The sequence below is a fragment of the Melozone crissalis genome, unplaced genomic scaffold, assembly GCF_028551555.1.
Source record: "Melozone crissalis strain CALT ecotype California unplaced genomic scaffold, PUWL_Pcris_2 ptg000090l_1, whole genome shotgun sequence".
NCBI classification, from domain to species: Eukaryota; Metazoa; Chordata; class Aves; order Passeriformes; family Passerellidae; genus Melozone; species Melozone crissalis.
This window is the reverse complement of record NW_026535867.1, coordinates 4,385,229-4,403,119: the sequence shown is the minus strand read 5'-3', so window position 1 is coordinate 4,403,119 and position 17,891 is coordinate 4,385,229. Positions and strand designations below refer to the sequence as shown.

The 17,891-nt window shown below is 36.7% G+C and overlaps 1 protein-coding gene across 1 annotated transcript in view; it reads right to left on the bottom strand.

The window, feature by feature from the left end:
- CFAP47 (cilia and flagella associated protein 47) overlaps positions 1-17,891 on the bottom strand; it is a 260,765-nt gene that overhangs the window by 64,319 nt on the left and 178,555 nt on the right. Inside the window, exons 53-56 of the mRNA XM_054291296.1 lie at positions 16,430-16,537; positions 12,782-12,893; positions 5,699-5,803; positions 3,971-4,127 (exon numbers count right to left, since the gene is read on the bottom strand). Of these exons, the coding sequence (XP_054147271.1) occupies positions 3,971-4,127; positions 5,699-5,803; positions 12,782-12,893; positions 16,430-16,537 (482 nt within the window). The remainder of the gene's footprint in view (positions 1-3,970; positions 4,128-5,698; positions 5,804-12,781; positions 12,894-16,429; positions 16,538-17,891) is intronic.

The window sequence follows — 17,891 nt, the reverse complement described above, 5'->3', positions numbered from 1 at the left end:
TCATAAGGAGGGGCACATGGTCTAAAAGAGAATTTCCGAAGATCACAACCAGTCAGGAATGCCACTCTGATTTCTGAGTTGCTGCCTTCTGTTGATTTCCCCGTTCCACCCCCTTTCTGGCCTCCAGTAACACCAGCAGTTACCGTGACACAGTTCTCAGGATATGTAAGGGCCAGGAATGCTGAACTAAACTTGTGCATCCACCCAAAATTTTGCTTATAAGACTAGATTTCTCTTCCTCTGGAAAGAAGGAAATAAGAATTCTGGTTAAGTATTCCTATACAAAGCAAATCATAGAATGAACAATATCTAAATACATCTTGAGTGAATATATCAACTATCTTGTTGTAATTAAAACAAAGCAAACTTTATGTACAGGTCACCAAGAGCAACTGCATCATAAAATTAACATTACAATAATCTGATTAAAAAATTCAAGACAGACTTTAAAGGACAGGTATAATTATCCTTTCATAAAGACTGCAGTATATAATTTATTTTTTCAAAGACAACCTTTTGTAATTCCAAAGATCACAGAAACATTAGATCATCATAATGTCAGGTTTACTGATGGGTAAAGAAGAATGAAGACTGAAAACTTCTGATGCATAAAAACAAACATTAGTCCTTCACTGTCTAAGCCAGATACTTCTGTCACTGTCACTATTTCTGAACAACTCCCTGGGACAAGTTCATGCTCAACAGCTAGAAAGATTACTGTTATCACTAAAACAATTAAACAATGCAGTTTCTCTTGTTTCTCAGAATTTCACAATCTACTACACTTTCTTTACAATATGTAAGCTCTATAAATATTTTTTCTGATTAAGTTGAATCACAGGTAAGTTTATTATTCTTCTCCGCTATCTTGTGAACAGCACACTGGATTAGCATTCTTACAAATTATACCTCAAAGTAATGGAATACTTAACTGAGTTGTCTGGCACTAGATTTATTCTCAGTAAGACAAGCAGTTTGCATCTCTGAACAGCTCTTATTGTTCTACAAATCAGAATCCCAGCTTGCACTTTCCACTGAATAAAGCATCCTGCAATTATGAGATGCAACAGGAATCTTTATACCACAGGTGAAATACACTCCTACACTTCAAAAGTTAATATAATCAGTTATTTCCTGGTCAAATAGAGTGGATTACACAGCACTTGTAATTCACTCAGTGTGGGCTAAGATAAGCACACACGGTAGATGGAGTGAGGGAAAACTACAGAGGGTTAACATTTTAGCATGAAAATTGCATTACTAATAATGTAAAAGTTCACTTTGTCTTCAACTGTTCCAGGAATGATGTGTTGATGAACAAAGCAATTCAAAACTGAGATACACCAACAATTTATCAAGGTACCTCTGCACTGAAGCTCTACCATCCATCATGTCAGTTCCCATCCCTAATTTCCATCGCAATCTCTATCATCATCCACGTCTTTAATAAAGGTCCTGAACAATACAGGCCCCAAGGCTGACCCTGGGGTGCAATGATCATTACCAGCCAGCAGCTGCATGCCAAGATGTTGATCACCATCATTTGAGACCAACAGCTCAGCCAAGCTTCCAATCCACTCAGCACTCTGTTCATCAGGCCTAGACGTCCTTAGCTTCCAAACAAGAATGTTACAGGATACAATGACAAAGTCTTACTAAATCATAGTATATTACATTCACTGCTCCTCCTTTATTTGCATTATCACTCATTTCCATATAGAAGGCAATCACATTTGCCAATCATGATTTGCACTTAAGAAATCCATTTGACTACTCCTGATTACCTTCTCGACCTTCATGGGCTTGGACATGGACTGCAAGAGAACGTGCAAATCATGGGCTACACACACTGCAAAAGCAGTGTCCAATGACCCCACCAGGGGTTCAGGTGAGGCTGGTTATCCTACTGCTCCACCAATCTTCCTTCTATCACTTTTCAAAGGAAGAAACAACAAAGCCTTTTCCCAGTCAACAGAAAAATCTCCTGATCAACATGAACTTTCACAGAAAAAAAAAAGGTCTCACAATCATATTGGCCAAATGTGTTATTACGTTGCAAATTTCACCTGGATTTGTGGATCTGAATACCTCCAGCTGCTCTGAGTCCACAGCCTGTCACTCCCTACAGGCTGCCCATTTCCCTCTTTAAACAGGAAGCTCATCACCGCAGCATTCATCCAGCTGGTGAAGTTCCTTCCATTCACACTGCAGTGCCAGGGAGATGCCCCTAAAACTCCTGACTGCCTCAGACCAGAGCTGCAGCTTCCACCCTCCCAGCTTCCATCTGGATTACACAAGCAATGGCTGCACAATCAGAATGACTGCCCAAAGCAGCTCCTGGGATGTTCAACATTTACCTTCCTTTTTAACTGTGAGAAGCACTTTGGAGCCTTGTGTACATGCACTGAATGCCACCTGCTGCAGCAGCTGCCCTGTCTCCGTGTGCAGAGCCAGTGTGCAGTGCTCCTTGTCACCTAAGGACACCCAGATGCCAGGTAAGTAGGAATCTGGACAAGATTCTGTTTCTCAGTTCCAGGCTCCCCACTTCTCTGCCAGCTATCCTGCTTAGCACCTGAATTCTGGTAAAGTCCCCAAGATCCTGGCCATGATTCACTTGGTCTGCAAGCACTGAATATTTTGCATGCTGCTGCTTTTTTCAATGTTTTCCAGAAGAGAACTTCAACTGAAATTCACAAGAGATCTGGTCACTTACAAATGGTAGTCTCTTCTGTGACAGTCATAAATGGAAATATTTCAGCAGTTAAACAGGAGAAACTGCACTGAGGTCTGACAAAAAATCCTGGTTGGCAAAAGTACAGAGTGTTTATTCATGAGACCAAGATGCTCCTGACCTTTTAGGTAAGCATATTTCCAAGATCCCCCATGTGTATGTGGACAAAGCTGTGTTTCTTTATTTCTAATTCATATTCAGAAAGTAGGATTAAAAAGTGTGAGTTTAATGCAACAAAAAACATGAATCTACAGTATTTTAAAATTACATTTCTTCACTTATTCTATGTGTCTCAAACCCTGAATCACAGCTTGAGTGTGTAAACATGGCTTAAAACTTACCTTTGAACAGGCTTCATTTTGCTATTCTCTTAAGGCTTGGTTATTATTTGTCTTACATTTATTTATTTATGAAAATAAAACTGGAAGGTTTATCTTCAATTTTTGTTATTTGTAGATGTCAGGACATGCTTTGGCACCTGTTTTCTGATGCTACCTACATGTTACGTTCGAGTAGGTAGAGATTCAGAGAACCTTTTAAAGCCTTCTGATGCACTTGAAGTGAAATTTCCTTTTTGACTGAGTAAATTTTAGTCATCAATGAGAATGTGGGATTTAGAGCCTGAGTTCCTGCAGCATTTGTGAAATCCCAGTATGGATAGTTATTAGTCAATCTCTGGTAATTCTGGATCTCATATTATCATTTAAAGCATGTCTGAAAATATTGATGAAACACACTTGCTTGGAAGATCATCAGAAAAAAACCACAAAAAATACCAAAGAAAACTTTAAAAATGTTTTGCCCTTGCTCTCTTACTAACTCCTTCAGTTATCCAGAATTTGACCATGTAATATAAAATATTTAAAGTTAATTGAGGAACAAAAGCCAAGCATTAGTTATGTGGCTTAGGCACAGCTACCAAAACACATCCAGGGTCTCCTGTTGCCAAAGTGCTGCAGTGCAGAACACCCAGCCAGCAGCTGCACATCCACATGAGGCTGCATGACCTAAGAAGTCTTCTGTGCCCAGCTGTTACAGGTTTGTGTCCTTCCCTATCTCCCATAGCACACTCCACAGATTTTTCAGGGTGGATGTGGACAATACACAAGAATTCTATTGCTAAAAAGAAAAATTAGTAAAATTTAATCACAAATCACATCCCTTTCACGAAACCCAAGGAGTTTAAATTTCTTATTTCTTCTCCCATGCAAAAAAAAAAAAAATTCCAAATCCCTGTACCTGCCAGCACGATATCTACCACCACATTCTCAGCAGTGGGATTTCTGAAGGATATGATGGCAGAGGAGTACTCTCCAATGCAGGCACTGGTGGTGGTGGTTTCCATGCGCTCAGGAGGAACTCCAGACCCCGTCAGGTGAAATATCCTCTCTCCAAACTGTGAATGGAACGTGCCATGGTTTATTATTTGATGAGTCAGAGCTGTACATTTTAAAGTATTTTGCCTACTTTCTTCCACTGTTCTTTGTCTCTGCTATAAGTGAATGTAAATTTTTGCTTTTTTTTTTCTTTCTTCAAGCTGTTGTTACTCTAAGTATTGCTATCTGGAAATCAATACTTTCATTCTGGGATATGTTCATATCTCCTTTTTGTGTTTAATTTCTGTACTACTTCAAGCACACAGTATTTAACTTCCATCCAGCTGCTCAGAGCTTTCAGTGTAGGGAATGGAAAGATGTAGGTAGTTGCAAAAACAGAATTCAAAGCATATATATTAAAACCTGAAAGCAGATAAAGTGAGAAGTTCTCTCCAGAAGACAAAGGAAGAAAGAAAATAATTCTTTGATGGGACAGCAGTAGAATCACACAACAAGCTAAAATTATTACTCCAAAGACAATAATGAACATTAACCTTTAGACACAGAAAAATCAAGGATATTGGAAAGAAATAGTAGATCTAAAATTTCTGTGGACCATCAGGTTTCAGAGAAGGACATTGTGTCCTCTTGAACTGACCTTGGATATATACTATTCATATTAGAATTGCTGTCTCCTTGTTTTTATCCTTACTAAATATTTAAGAGAGATTCTGAAAATAAATGCTGTGCCAACACCACCTGCAAATAACCTGTCTTTTCAACATACTCTTTCAAGACAAAAAATTGCCACATGAATTCCTTCAGTATTTGTTCTCTTCATATAAAAGAATATTTGCTTTTTTAGTATTGCTTAGAACACTACTGAAAACTGCTGGTAGCACTCATGTGGAATAATTCACAGGTCAGCAGTGTTTTAGGATGTCTGACACTCAAAAAAAAAAAATACAGAGAGGAAATTGCACAGAAAGCAAAGGCTTCATTTAACCACATCTTGCATGATAAAATATTACCATTTACATTATAGTATCAGTTTTTCTTTTTTATTCCCGCTGTAATTTAAAACAGTTAGTAGGTCATGTTGATGACTCATGTCTCTTTATTTACTAGTTTCTCATTCAACTTCAGGAAAATTCACAGAAAAAAAAGAAGTCAACAATTCTAAGGTGTTCAAAGCAAAAAACATTTTCAGATAAAATGAAAGGAAGAATTTACTTTATCAAGTGTGTGATCTTCTAAAATTCAGATTGGATAAAAAAATGAAACAATTTCATTTTGGAGAGGTTGGGAAAAATACCAAGAAATTTAATTACAGAGGTGACACTCCTAAGAAGCGTCAGTCTTCAAGCGTTAAAACTAGCAGAACTCACTACTGAGCAAACTGAAATCATTCATTACCTGTTCTGGCTCCTAGGCCATTATGCCACATTTTAATACTGTAAACAGAACCATTTCTGTGCAAAACCAAGGATAAAACAAATTATAAGTTTTTAACATCACATTTACTCTTTCATTATGCATCCAGTCACTAAACTTGATCTTGACCTGCAGGCTGAATCTCTTACTTCCTTGCCTATCATAAATAGTACCTAATCTGAATCCCAAGTGTTGTGGGACAAGCACATTATCATACCTGTGGGCATTTGAAGGTTATTGTTGCCTTGTGATTGCGCCTTCCAAGGGCAGAGGGACAGAATCTCACAGGCAGCTGACTGGTGGAATGAGGAGGAATAGCCAGCTGTACAAACACGAGAAAGAAGCAAAAGAAAGGAGGGGTAAGGGAGAGGAAATCAATTTTTTTGAGTATCTGTTTTGTGCTTTGTACCAACAGTACTGATGTGAATGTGATTGATGTGTTCCACACATTTCCCCCTCTCAGCCAGCGAGTTACTGCAGCAAACAATCCCAGGGGCAGTCCCTGCACATCCACTGCCCTGCAGCTCCAGAGCTGAGGCTACAACTGCTCCAAGGACATGGGCAGCAGCTCTCAAACACCATTCCAACAGCACTGTGGTGTGACGGCACTCAAGGGTTATCACAGAGACCCCCACAGACACAAAGTGCCTCAGAAAGGAAATACATGCCAGGTTTTAATAAACCAGTGCTTTGTCTCTCTTCTGCTTACCTTTAGCAAAACCAACACTAAATAACGTGGCAGATTTTCTCTTCACCTCAAGTATTCTACTTGAGACTCAATTACATAGGCAAAAGCAAAGTAGCTGGCTACAACCAATTAATCTGTTTTCAAGAAGCAGATAAGCAGTAAATGAATTGAATTATGAAGGATAAAAATGCCAATGCTTATAGAGCGTGATCAGCCAGAATCACTGAATACACAATTACTAGGACTATTTCTTTAAAAAAACACATATTATTTTTTTAATATTATATATGTATAAATAACATTTGCACGTAAGAAGAGATAAAAAGGTAATTGATATCATGAGCAGTTAACCTGTGTTTCATAAAATGAATATAATTTGCAATAAATCAAAGTCAAAGAAACACCCTACAACAGCTGGAACTGACAAAACACAAATAAAACTACCAACTCTAGAAACTCCAGCAGAAAGCACTATGCAAGCATGTGCCGTCTTTTAAGCTCCATGGCTTTCACTGGCCCGCCCCCAGGTGGGCGTTCCACTCACTCGGCCAATCAGGATCCAATTAGTGCCATCCCAGTATGTGATTGATGGATAGCTCTGCCAATCAGAGGCTGGGTTAGCACCACCCCAGTGTGTGATTGATTGATTTTCAGCTCAGCCAGGCTGGGGGGTCTGGGGTCACTGTCCCCCCACAAAGCAAGGCCTGGCCCATCCCCAGCCCCCTCACAGGGGCACTGTCCTGGGACATTGATCTCATCCAGTCTCTGTTGCGATGGATGAATCCCATCCATCATCCAAGCCTTTGCTGCTTTTCCTCACTGCCCCAAGGCTTTCCCTGCCATCCCAGAGCTGGGCCCAGGCAGGAGCCACACTGTTCCTGGTCCTGCCAGTCATCCCCTGGGTGTATTTATAGAGACTTTCCTGGAATAAAACACCCATCCTTCCAAACACTGTTAAAATGATAGCATATAAAAGTAAATCTTCAACTGAAAGGCCTTCAGGGTGCACCATATGGCAATATGCACACATAATACAGTAGTTCTACAATTTTTATACGGTTATTTGATTAGTATAGCTATCAAATATTGTCTGATTAGAAGAACAGTTCCTTAGGTAATTTTACCCCAGGTGCTGCCCCATTGGAATTAGTCCAGGGGCTTCTTTGACCCATTTCTTGTGTCTTCTCAGATTCTGGCTGGAAAACAAAATGTCTTTATTGTAGGTTCTCTTCTTGAAAATAAGACTAAACAGTATTTCAGGAATGTGTTAGAAGGTTAGCTTATTGTTCCAAAACGTAGGGATGAAAGGGTAGGGAAAATACTAGAAGCTACAAGCATGTATTAGCAGTCTCCAAAGCCACAAATACAGGAAAATATATAAAAAGCTAAAAATCTTTAGTCATCAATAACAGCTCAATGAGGGACAGGGATGTTGGTGTGCCTTGAACAACAGGTATTCCTACTGATGGCAGTGGGAGGTAGGTTGTGCAGAAGAGAGGACAAAGCTCAGGTGTGCTCAAGTAACACACCAAACTTAAAATATTATTTTCTTTTTTGGGAGAGAAAGTTTTTAAGTAATTCATCAGACTACTGCCATAACAGTTAATTAAACTTTCATTTGCAGTCCAGTTCCCACCTACTAGTCAGACCCATTTATCAAATGAAGACCTACAAATGGAGAAAGAACCTCAGTAGAAAACATCCACCCCTGCAAATACTTTTTATTAAAATGAAAAACTAGGTAAAGACAGGATGGCAGAGACTATGACTACATCATTAAATTAACACTAAGGTTTTTAAATATTGAGTAATTTCAGTGTAAGACATTCACATTACTTAGAATAATAACTCTTCCACAGAGATGCAAACAGACAGGAGTTCGATTTCCAATAAGTATTACTTGACATATTATCATTACTCAGAAAATCCACTGCCACAATTAATCAAAATAATCAACATGGAGCTATGATAATCCAGCAGACTGCCTGCTCTGAAAGCAGAAAGGACTTTTAATTTTTACACTATAGATTTGGTTTTAAAAATTCATTTTTAATTTTACAGTTTGTTGTTCTGTGAATCCAAAAAGGAATTTGTTTTGAGATAAGCTAGGCAAAAAAACCCTACATACTTTCTACTGAAATCCAAAAAACAAAAATTGTTCTAAAACTAGAATTGAAAATAATGCAAAAAATATATTTTAAGGAGGTAATGGAATAATTCAATTAAATATGCTGATGCTAACACATCTCCTGCCTTTCATTTTGTTTACATAAACAAATGCCTTCCACAATAGTCATGTGAAAAGGAACTGTTATCATTGCTCTTCATAAGATCTCAGATATAACAGTTCCAATATAGAAATTGAGTCTGGAGTTTACTACAAATACATTATTTCTGTTACAAAATGAAGAAAGGAGGGGAAATTTTTAATAAATCTAAAAGCTTGTTCTCTACTCTGTACAAAACAATACTCATGGTCATTAAGAAAATCCTTAAAGCTTGCACACAGAGATTGCACTCCTCTCTGCCAGCCCTTTCCTATTAAGTTATTTGTCCTCAATAAAAGTTGTGTTTCAAAGCCAATCAGGAAAGAACTCAGCTTAATGGAAAAGGTTTAGGCTACTTTAAACCAGGAGAAGAGCAAATTGAAGAGTTACAGTGAAAGCATGTTTTAGGCCATGGAGATGATCCAGTTTGTAAGACTTTTTTGTACATAGTAAATATATGTGTATGTCAATATAATAGACAAATATGTGAAATATATCAATGTATTTATATTAAGAAAAAGCAGTAAATTGGGGGACACATTATTGATGATTGAAAATTTTCAGCTGTTAAATGCTGAACCTGAATCCCTTTCTGCTAAAGAGAAAGAAAGCTGCAGTCAGGACAGAAACACCAAACTCAACATCCCAATGACCTTTTTCCCAGACACCCCTAATACCCAATATTCTAAGGAAAAAAAAAGTTGGAATTTTACAGTAAACTTATGAGAATTCACTTTCATTCTGGCTTTTAGATAATTTGGCAGCATTTCTAAAGTTATTAAGTTAGTTAAAGGTTTACAAAAAGGGAAGCAAAAATTAAACATAGCTTGTTAAAAAAAATCCCAATCCCATTAAAGGGAATCCTTGAAAGCTTTTATCAAATTATTGAAAGAAATCCAAGATGTTATATTCCATTTAAACTGACTTAGGCTACAATTGCAAAGCCACCAGTAAGATATGCAGTCTTTTCTCGTTTTTATCAGTTTACAAAGGGTAACAGAGCTGCTTCTAATTGACATGAAGCTGACAAAGGATTTAAAACCTCTGAATTTCATTTAGACTTCATTATGCACACTGAAGTTCACGAAGACTTGAGCCTAATCCAACTGGACCTTAGGAAAGCATGTTATTAATGATGTCCATACTTGAAGTTGAATCAGCTCTATAGGAAATAATCCTTTGTGATATTTCAGTAATGCCCTTTGTTCCAAACTGAAACTGGAAAAACAAACTTCCATACACATGAAAGTATGTTACTAATATTGGATTTTTTTACAATTCTGAAATATTGGTCAATATTTTGGTTATTAATTTTAAGCAAATATCTTAAGAGAAGAAAAAAAATCTTTGATACCAGTGTTTAATCTGATTTATCTAACATAACTCAGGGACTGAAGAAACCAATTTGAGACATTTTCTGATCAACAGCCCAGTACATGCAAAAGTCCTACATCTTAGATGACATAAAAACAAATATTGAAATTTACATGAAATATCAAAGTTATTGACCTGACTTTACTAAATATCTTCAAATATAATGTATTTTCATTGCCCAATCCCAGCTTCGATCTATTGTTAAAATAATTTGCTCTTTTATCTGAGGGTTGCACAAATCATAATCTTTCTGCTAACAAGAAAGTATTATTTGCTTTAAAGAGAACAGAAACTTGAATGATTAAGATGGGAACCTTTTTCACACATAGCAAAGGCTTTGAAATGGGTATTAATATAAACCAATACCTGAAACACTGAGCATGGTTTATAAGTAGTAATCTTCTGGAATTTGAATGCAGTGTTGTGTAGAGGTACTAAGCCTAGGATGCAAAATATTCAGGAGAAGCAAGAACATGTGGAGTGATGTGTCCAGTTCTGGGCTCCCCAGTCCAAGAAAGACAAGGAATTACTGGAGAGGGTCCAGCAGAGCCCACAAAAGTGACTGGAGGTCTGGAGCATCTCTAATGAGGAGAGACAACTGAGAGGGGACCTCATCAGTGTGTACAATTATCTTAAGGGCAAATGCCAAACTCCTTCCAGTGTTGCCCAGTGACAGGAAGTTCCACCTCAATACAGAGAAAAATTTCTTTCGTGTGAGGGTGACCAAGCACTGGAACTGTCTACCCAGAGAAGCTGTGGGGTCTCCAGCTCTGGAGATACTCAAAACCTGCCTGGAGGTGATCCTGTGCAACCTCCTCTGCCTGAACCTGCTTCACCAAGGGTGTTGGATTAGATGATCTCCACCCCGATCATTCTGTGATTCTGTGATAAATGCCACCATCTGACTTTGTCACCAAAACTGAAGGAAATTAAATAACCTCTCCAAACATAGGTCTGTAATGAAAGAAACAGGTTCAAAAAGGGACAGCTACAAAAGTAAATATTAAGTAGTTGCATTTAGCAAACAAAGCCATCCTGTAACTGGAAGAACTACTGCAATTAACTAGGAACATTTCAGAATTCAATCCATAATGATATGAAGGACTGAGGATTATAATAAAAAGGAGAGAGAAAATTACTGTATTTAGTGTTGAATGTGTCTTTTCCAACACAAAGTAATGTAGCTATTGTTGATGTGTGAACCTCTGATGATAAATTATGGGAGCAGAGATATTTTTTTCTTGGTAATTTCCTGCACAAGGTAACATGCAATCTGCAGCCGCCAAAAGCCACTATAGTTAAATCTAACCCACTTCTGTGGCAATGACCCAAACATAATATATTTATAATGCTCCCAGACAATTAATATAGTTTGCATCCATTTTGTTTCTAAGCCCCTAATCAAATACCAATTCATTAAATAATTAGTAATAGCACTTGTTAGGGTTTACCATAGTGTATAAAGACGTGTTATTGCGCATGACAGAAAAGACAGACTAGAAAAAACTTAATGTTTTATACTTTTAATTTAATGGAATCCTACATAGCAATATTTAGGGAAGCTGAGTAAATAAGTTTGATCTCCTTTAGCTGTTACCATCAGAACCCCTTTTAGGAACATTTGGTCTGGCTGTACTGCTACATTTAAGGCTGAAAACTGTTCAGTTTCTGAAAACTGAACCTATAATGACTATGTATCATTCCTCTATTTTCCCCAAATGGTCCTTTGTATCTTCTTAGTTATATTTTATTACAATATTCCTCTCCCTGACTCTTAAAACATTTTGCAGGAATAGAATCATAAAATTGTGGAATAGTTTGCTTTGGAAGGGACCAACCAACTTTGGTATCTTCCCTGGATTACCTTATTCACATCTAGAAAAGGCACCATTTCACTATTTCTTTCTTGTCCAGCACACATTTATTTCTTCTCTTTTTTTGTTTTTTTTTTCTTTAGTTTTTTTGTTTCTTTGTTTGTTTGGGGTTTTTTTGTTTGTTTGGTTGGTTTTGTGTTTTGTCGGTGTTGGTTTTTTTGTTTGGTTGTTTTTTTTTTTTTTTTTTTGTGGTAAAGGCTCTGAATTCATGTCCTAAGAGGCTGTGATGGAGGCACTCAATGCCACTCATTCAGATGCAGAGTTTACATGCATCTATGCATCTATGCACTCCCCTTTTCTCATCTCCCCATCATGGAAAGGTCACATATTTCATAGAATCACCTTAATAGTACCCAAAGAATTGCTCATGGGGCCTGTACTATTAACTAGTATTCAGTGATCAATAAGAAATATTTTTCTGAACCCTGACCACCTAGAACTCTAGCAAATCTCAATGAACATACAAAAGCTGAGCCAACCTACACCATTGTTATTCCTAGAAAGGACACAAATGTTAGGCAGCAAGATGGAAGGGCTTCTGTGATGGAGGAGGAAAAAGTGGAGTACATGACAATGAGAGGGTTAAGAGAAATCACTCTCAAGGTAACTGAATTTGCAGAACAAAATGATTTTAGGTATTTGCTTGAAGCTTCTTGGCAGCTATATTGATCAATTATTATTCATATTCCTTGCAAGTTGCTTATAATATTAGATATTCTTGTATTCTTCCATTAATAGTTTATCTACTAACCTAAATATTTACTTAGTTGTTCTGTTGATTATTAGATACTTATGAATCTTCTACCCAGCTGCTTTGTTTACAACTTCTCCTTCTAATATCTCCTGAATTATTTACAACCTACACTGCAGTCCTGCTCAAAATCATTCCAGGAAAGAAAAAAACATCTGAACTTCAGCTTGAATTGCTTTTCAAGTTTAATTGTTTTCTTCCTCAGGCTATAAAACCTCTAAAATATGTACTTAAAATGTCTAAAAGAGTGTATATTCTGAACACACAGTACAATACATAATTCAATTTGTTTTAAAAAGAAGGCTCTCTTCTATCCTTTTTGTGAAAACACAGAAATCTTACTTACAAGTTGTGTTGGGTCAGTCTCAACTGCAAAATGGCAGGGGTCGCTGTTAACCACTTGTAGCACCAGAGTGTCATTAGTAGGATTAGTAAGAGGTAGGTGTGTAAGAGTCCATCTGGAAAAAATCATATACACAATGATGGTTTATTACAAAGCTCCTTCCATTATATGTCATTATGCATAAGGATTTTTTTTTTTATTTCCTGAAAAGTTCTGGATTTTTTTTTTATTTTAAACATAATAATTAAGTTTTATTGCATTGGCATTTCCCCACTAGTGTGGAAACTTATTGAGTAACTTAAATTATTATTAATAATTATTATTGATAACAATAAATCCTTAATTCATTCAATGTTTCATTTTGTTCTTTTGTTGTGTTTTTTATTACAGCATAATCACAGAATCATTATGTTCCACATGTAGATTATATTTTCTAATGAGAACAGTGACCCTCCCAGAACAAAGATTGGAGTATGCTGATTGCTTAAATCACCTGGCCCTCTCTTTTACAGACTCTTCTTCTTTATTTTCCAGTTAAAGAATATTCATTAGATAATTTCAATAGGGAGAAAAATTTTAAAATCATTCATAAGACTCTCAAAATTTCCTCTATTCTAGTCAAAATACTACATTTTTTGTTTTCAGCAAAGTTATATGGTCATAAATCACATTCTTGTTGTAATACCAAGGGACACAGAGAAGAGGTTCAAGGTGAATAAGTGAAAACAGTAATTAAGAAAAGTTTGAAAAATGAGATACATATATTGGTTTTGCTGTAATTTATCTCCTAATGGATATTCCATGTAGTCAAAGCTGTGGCAGGTCAACTGCCAGATTGCTGCACATATTTATCATCTGGGAAAAATTAGTCCGTTAATCATAGCTAAATCAGTAAGGAAAAAGAAAATATAAAAAGCAACATTCAGCAGATATTTCAGTCCTGTAACTTCAGCCCCTAAAACCTGTTCACAGGTGGATTCCTTCTAACCCATGCAGTGGCATAAATCCCCAGCAGTGAGCACCAGACTTGATTCTGACTAACACTGTCAGAGCATTGTATCATTGAATGTAAAAACCTGAGAGTAAAGAAATACTAAGAAACTTTCACACAGGAACTTCATACTCACTTGATAATTCCTATTTTTCACATTTACCATCTCTGCTTTTTTTTTTTTTTTTTTTTTTTTTTTGGCCTGGTCTCCTTCATATGTAATACTTTGTCAAAGGGAAAACTAAGTAGGAATATCTGAAATTTCAGTAAGGAATTACTGGACTGTTAGAAGTTCTTGAAGTCATCAAAATCAATCCTGCCACCCCACACAGATTGACTATGATGGTTATGCTGGACAAATTATTGCATGTGGCAGTAAATTCCAGGTCACTGTGAGCATCATTCAACTGACTCATCTTCAATGACTCCACTGTGGAGCCCATAACAGGATGGATAAGGAAAAATGAAAAATATCAAGGAGAAGGTTTCCCTCCCTAGAGACTTTGCTAAGGGATGTGTAAATCTACCTTGATACAAACAAAAAGCAGATCTGACTGTGACAGCCCCAGAATTTCAGGGAATATGAAGAAGGACTAAAGGATTAACTGCATTTTTTTTCTCTTTCAAGAATTATTTAGAAATTGATTCTAAGTTATCAGTGGGATCTTGGCCCTAATCTAATTCTAGGTACTGTTTTAAAGACACAAATACCCAATTTTTTCAGGTCAATAGAAAAAAGAATACAGTGAGGACACAATGAAAAACATTATTCTTACATTCATATGCTAATGTTTGTTCTGCATTCAGGGAAAAGGGGGTAGAATGAAAGTAAATCTGTTAAAAAATACAAATCTTCACCAACCAGAAATGCTTCAAATATTTGATGATGTTTACAGTTCACATCTCTGGATACATAGCAAAGAATTAAATCCATTCAAAAAATTCCCAAACTGATATCTTTCTTAGACAATACACAGATGTCTACCTGCACTGCCTTTATATAATCAACATACATTAATGCAGCCAATTTCTTTGGACTGCCTCATCTTTTCATGAGGCAGAGAAATTCCCAGTAACCTCAATGGCATCACTGACTGCCATTGTCCAACACTTTGCACTTCAACAAGACTGCTGATGACATTACGCTGGCACTGCTGGACACCCCCAACAAGAGCCTGGCACCATCCTCTTGGCACCCACTTTGTGCTATTTATATGTATTGATGAGATGCCCTCCCAGCCTTCTCCTCCCCAGACTAAAGAGGAACAGCTCTCACAGCCTCTCCTCACAAGAGAGATGCTCCAGACCCCTCCTCATTCCTGTGGCCTCTGCTGGACCCTCTCCAGTAGCTCCTTGACTTTCTTGTACCACGGAGCCCAGAACTGTCCAGTGTTCCTACACATATTTACAAATGCATAGGAACCACAGCATGCATGTACTTGTAAAGGGAAAAGAAAGCTCATTTGAAAAAAATAAAGCATGGGCTTTGAGGAGTTTTAGGTAGGAGTTTTAACAGGAGGAGTTGCAGTTAATGGAGCTAATCTTTTCCCACATCCATTTTACTTGCAGTAGGAAAGGATGACTTGCCATTTTCCACCAGACCATTTGTGCATGTAGCTTTCCGGCAGTGCATGTCTGAGAAAATTATGAGTGCCTGAAAGTCTGAATAAAAAGGTTTTAAGTAATTCCTAATTCCTAATAGCAAGAACCTACATAGTAGAGAAAAATTAGGGTTTTTACTCCAGTCAGCCCAGAATTTTAAAGTAAAAGCCAGGAAATAGCACAACTTTTTTTCTTTAGAACATAATAAGAAAGGCATTGTCAGTTATCTTCAGTCTGTGCATCATATTTGAACAGCAGAATATATTCACTCACAAAAATTTAATCAGGTAAAGTTTCATGTTGTGCTCTCTAACAACATTTCTGCTCAGTCTGTAATGTCTGTTAGCTACAGGTTTAGCCAAAGATACAATGAAGCGGAATTTGGCATGCAGAAGAGCAGTGTGTCCACAGAAAATATTAGGAAGTGGAGGTAATATGTGGAAAAGCACTGCTAAAGTTTTGACATTCTTCAAAGCCTTATCCTCAATTTTTTAGTTTATGTCTTGAAAGTCAAAATGGAACTGAACATTATGCTGTCAAAATGCACACTGAAATTTTGTTGAAGGATGGCAATAATTGGGTTAATTTTTCTAAGGCATCAATTTTCTTAACACTTGCAGTGTTTCAACCATGTCTATCCCCAGGGCCTGCAGGAAAGAAGTTGCATTATTTTGCCATTTCTTGAGGTTAAAAGATACTGCTAACGGGTATACCAGCATTTGTAAAGCAGGATTTTCAGTAAACTCCTAGTTCAGAGAGAAGGAAAGAAACAGAAAATAAAGCAAACCTACAGAGCTCTGTACAATGGATCTGGGTACTTAGATTCTGCAGTATTGTTAAAATTATTTCTACAAAAATGATTCAAAGGAAGTTTACATAGAGGCTAAAATTTTATTTCAATTGCTTTTCTGTAAGGAATAGTTCACCTACCTGCAAATATATCTAAAAAAATATTCTGCAATCTTCTACAGCAGACATAGAGCACTATTCTGAGTTTAAATTTTCATATGTTTTCCATGATAAAGCAGAGACCCAGTCCAGCACCATGAACTACTCACTTTCCAAGCTCACATGCTATATCAGGCAGGGCAGCTGGTGATGGCTTCTCCACATTGAACTTCAGGGCATACCAAAATTCTCCAACCACATCTGACCGGAACATGACACTAAAAAAAGATACAGAAGCTTAACATGACAGCTGGTTTTTTTCATATCTTTAAAAAAAACCCAAACAGATTAAAACTGAGGAGAAACCTAATGATTTCAGCACAGTGATTTCTTTAAGTAGATCATATTTTTCTTCTAACAGTTCTCACTGGTATTTGAATACAGCTACCAAGTGTAATAATATTTAGAATTCCCGATGCAACAAAATCTCTTCTTCATCTTTCTTAAATTCAACCAATAAAATTCATTATAAAAATAATTCATTAAAAGTAAAATTCAATTTTATTTTTTTGTTTGTTAGCTTGCTTTTATCAAAAATACGACCCAAACATATTTCAGCTTATAAGAGAAAGCTTTAATTTCATTTCACTATCACAGTATTTTCTTTTTAGTAATTTTGAAGGGCAAAGTAACAGAAATACTATACAATAATTTTAAAAAGGAAAATTTTTTCAAATCTAGTGGTAAAGTGAGAAATAGATATAGACACATCCCTATAAGCATGGCGAAGAGATACACTTCAAGGAATATTCAATATATTGCTTTGTTATACAATCAAGGATTGTCATGACTGAAAATTGTGCCCTGCTGGGTGAGATATGTACAGAAATATATTTCAGTTACAGACACTCTAATACAGTCCTTTCCTACTGCAGAATTTCTTTTCTATTTCTTGAGGATTTTTGAGTAGCTGAGTCATAATAATATTAAACCAAAGCACTGGAAGCATATAAAAACTTAGAAGAAATGCACTGTACAAACCCATGACCCTCTAAGGATGAGTTCTTTTTCTAAATTATAGATAACTATGTCTATTCCATGACTTTATGGTCCCAGACCATGCCCTGTGCCAACAGAGCTTTTAAAGTGAGCATAAAACAGCTCCAGGAAAGAATCAACCATTTGAAAAGGTACACCTGCCACAATCCCTTTTTCCAACAGTTCTTCCCAGCTGCTAACATAGCAAAGGAAACAGAGCATGGTTTCAGAAAAAGAAGTTAATAGTGTGGATGTAATGTGCAAGTACCTCTGCCCAGCTGTAACTGCAGCCTGTGGGAGCTACTGCAATTTAAAAGAGCTATTGCACACTTCTGAAGCAAAACTGCAAAACCATTTGGAGAATGTCCACATGTGCTTTACTTCACCTCTGCATATATTCCCTAAGCTCCAGCCCACCAAAGCTGAGCCCAAAATTTTGTCCTGTTAAAATAAACATTTATCTTTTATTTGGAAATTCTGCACTTGAAAAATATTGAAAAATATTTTCAGACCAGAAATATTATCTGGTACGAAAAACAAAAGATGACCTCTATTCTCATCTTCTGTTTAAGATAGCATAATTTCTACAAAATA